Below are 1819 nucleotides of genomic sequence, written 5' to 3' on the forward strand. Positions count from 1 at the left end.
AACACACAAATTACACAAGAATGTGAACTCAAAACAAAACAATATCTGCATCACATCATCGTCAACTCACTATGACACTACAAGCTTTCATAAGAACTTTGCCACACAATATAAATTAACACTGCTACAAGTCAATAAATCATGAAGGCATCAGATCCACACAAAAACTCATTCACACAGAAGGTCTACCACACAAATTTTAACTACATTCACAAGGCATAAACAACAAGACTTCACCCACCGCAACCTAACAATAGTTAAACAAATAGCTCACCTGAATACTACTGGGTCGGAGGCAACTGCCTCTGCTGGAACCCCTGTCTGTCCTCTTGAGGTCGAGTACACTCCCTAGCCAAGTGCCCCACCTGCCCACAACTATAGCAAGCCTGAGTCTTCCGCTTGTGACACTCCCTAGCAATATGTCCTAACCCATCGCAACGGTAGCATCTCAAGGGCTCTACCTGTCGGATAGGTGCAGCTGGCACCGTAGCTAGAGCCTGCTGATCGGTCCGCTGCCTCTTCCCAGACGCACCATGATGACCCTCAACGCCACTGCCTCCTGCAACGGCCTTCCCCTTCCCATGCACATCTCTTAGTCCCTCAGCCTCATGCATGGCCTCCTCTTGCTCAACTGCAAGGGCACTCTCTACCACTTCTGCTAGAGTAGCAAAACGATGTGAACTCACAACATTCCGGAGCTTATGCCTCAAACCCCGAATAAACTTCCGTGACAAGGCCACTGCATCCATCTCTCTCGCGAATCGATACAGCTGAGAAAAACGTGCCTCATAGTCCCTGACACTCATCAAGCCCTGCACTAGAGTTATGAACTCAAGCTCCAACTGCTCCCTCACAGTATCAGGAAAATACTTCTCCCGAAAGAGCTATACGAACCCCTCCCAAGACAAAGAGGTCACATCTCTAGCTCTCTCTACCCCGCTCCACCATACCCTTGCCTCATCCTTGAGAAGAAACGTAGCAATACGCATCTTCTCAATCTCCGTACACGTGATAAGGGTAAAGTATGTCTCCATGCCCTCTATCCAGTGATCTGCTACAAGGAAGTCCGTACCTCCAAGAAAGGAAGGCGCTCCTAACCTAATGATACCCTGAGCCAGCCTGGCCAATCGTAGACCATCATCTACTGCAGCTGGCACCGACTCCTCCAACACCACCTCCTCCTCAAGGAAATCATCCACAGGTGGAGCCCTACCTCTGCCTCTGGCCCCACCTGCCTCTCTAGCCCTACCGGCCCCTCGGGCCCTACTGGCCCCTGGTTAACTCATGCATAAAACTTAAACCAAAGTATAAGTCAAATGCAACATTTATTAACCAAGGCACTAGCTCAGGGTGGACACAAAGATTCAAAATCCCACTAACAAAGTACTCTCTACTCTGACATCCTATTGACCTAGAGGCAACACCTAACCCTTCACATACCCAATGACATATCAATACCGAAGAGCTTATGATGGTGATCTGCTGCAGTCGGGCCATCACTCCGAAGTAATGATTATCACCAAATATGTAAACCTAGGCTCTGATACCACACTGTCACGCTCCAATTTTCGAAGGATAAAATTTCAAAAATTTGGGCATGATAAAACTCAAATTCTAATTATCCCAAAACCTGCTCAACAACTATCAAACTAAAAACAGATCCTGGAAATGTAAATGTCAACAAACTCAACAACTGAGTTAAACATTTATTCTCCTTAATTACATCAACTTCCAAAAGTCTAGTAATAAACAACTTAGCTCACAAGAGCTTAAAACAACTACCATAAAAATACAAATAAATGTATCTCGTCAAAAACCC

The 1819-nt window shown here is 45.9% G+C and overlaps 1 protein-coding gene across 1 annotated transcript; it reads right to left on the minus strand.

Annotated features, from left to right (window-relative positions):
- Positions 1-281: 281 nt before the first annotated feature.
- On the minus strand, positions 282-1450 carry LOC101299926. Its single transcript, XM_004309925.1, has 3 exons — positions 1441-1450; positions 951-1273; positions 282-884 (listed from the first exon to the last, which is right to left on the minus strand). The coding sequence occupies exons 1-3, from the start codon at positions 1448-1450 to the stop codon at positions 282-284; spliced, it is 936 nt and encodes a 311-aa protein (XP_004309973.1).
- Positions 1451-1819: the final 369 nt, after the last annotated feature.

The sequence above is a fragment of the Fragaria vesca genome, unplaced genomic scaffold (assembly GCF_000184155.1).
Source record: "Fragaria vesca subsp. vesca unplaced genomic scaffold, FraVesHawaii_1.0 scf0513155, whole genome shotgun sequence".
Lineage (NCBI taxonomy): Eukaryota > Viridiplantae > Streptophyta > Magnoliopsida > Rosales > Rosaceae > Fragaria > Fragaria vesca.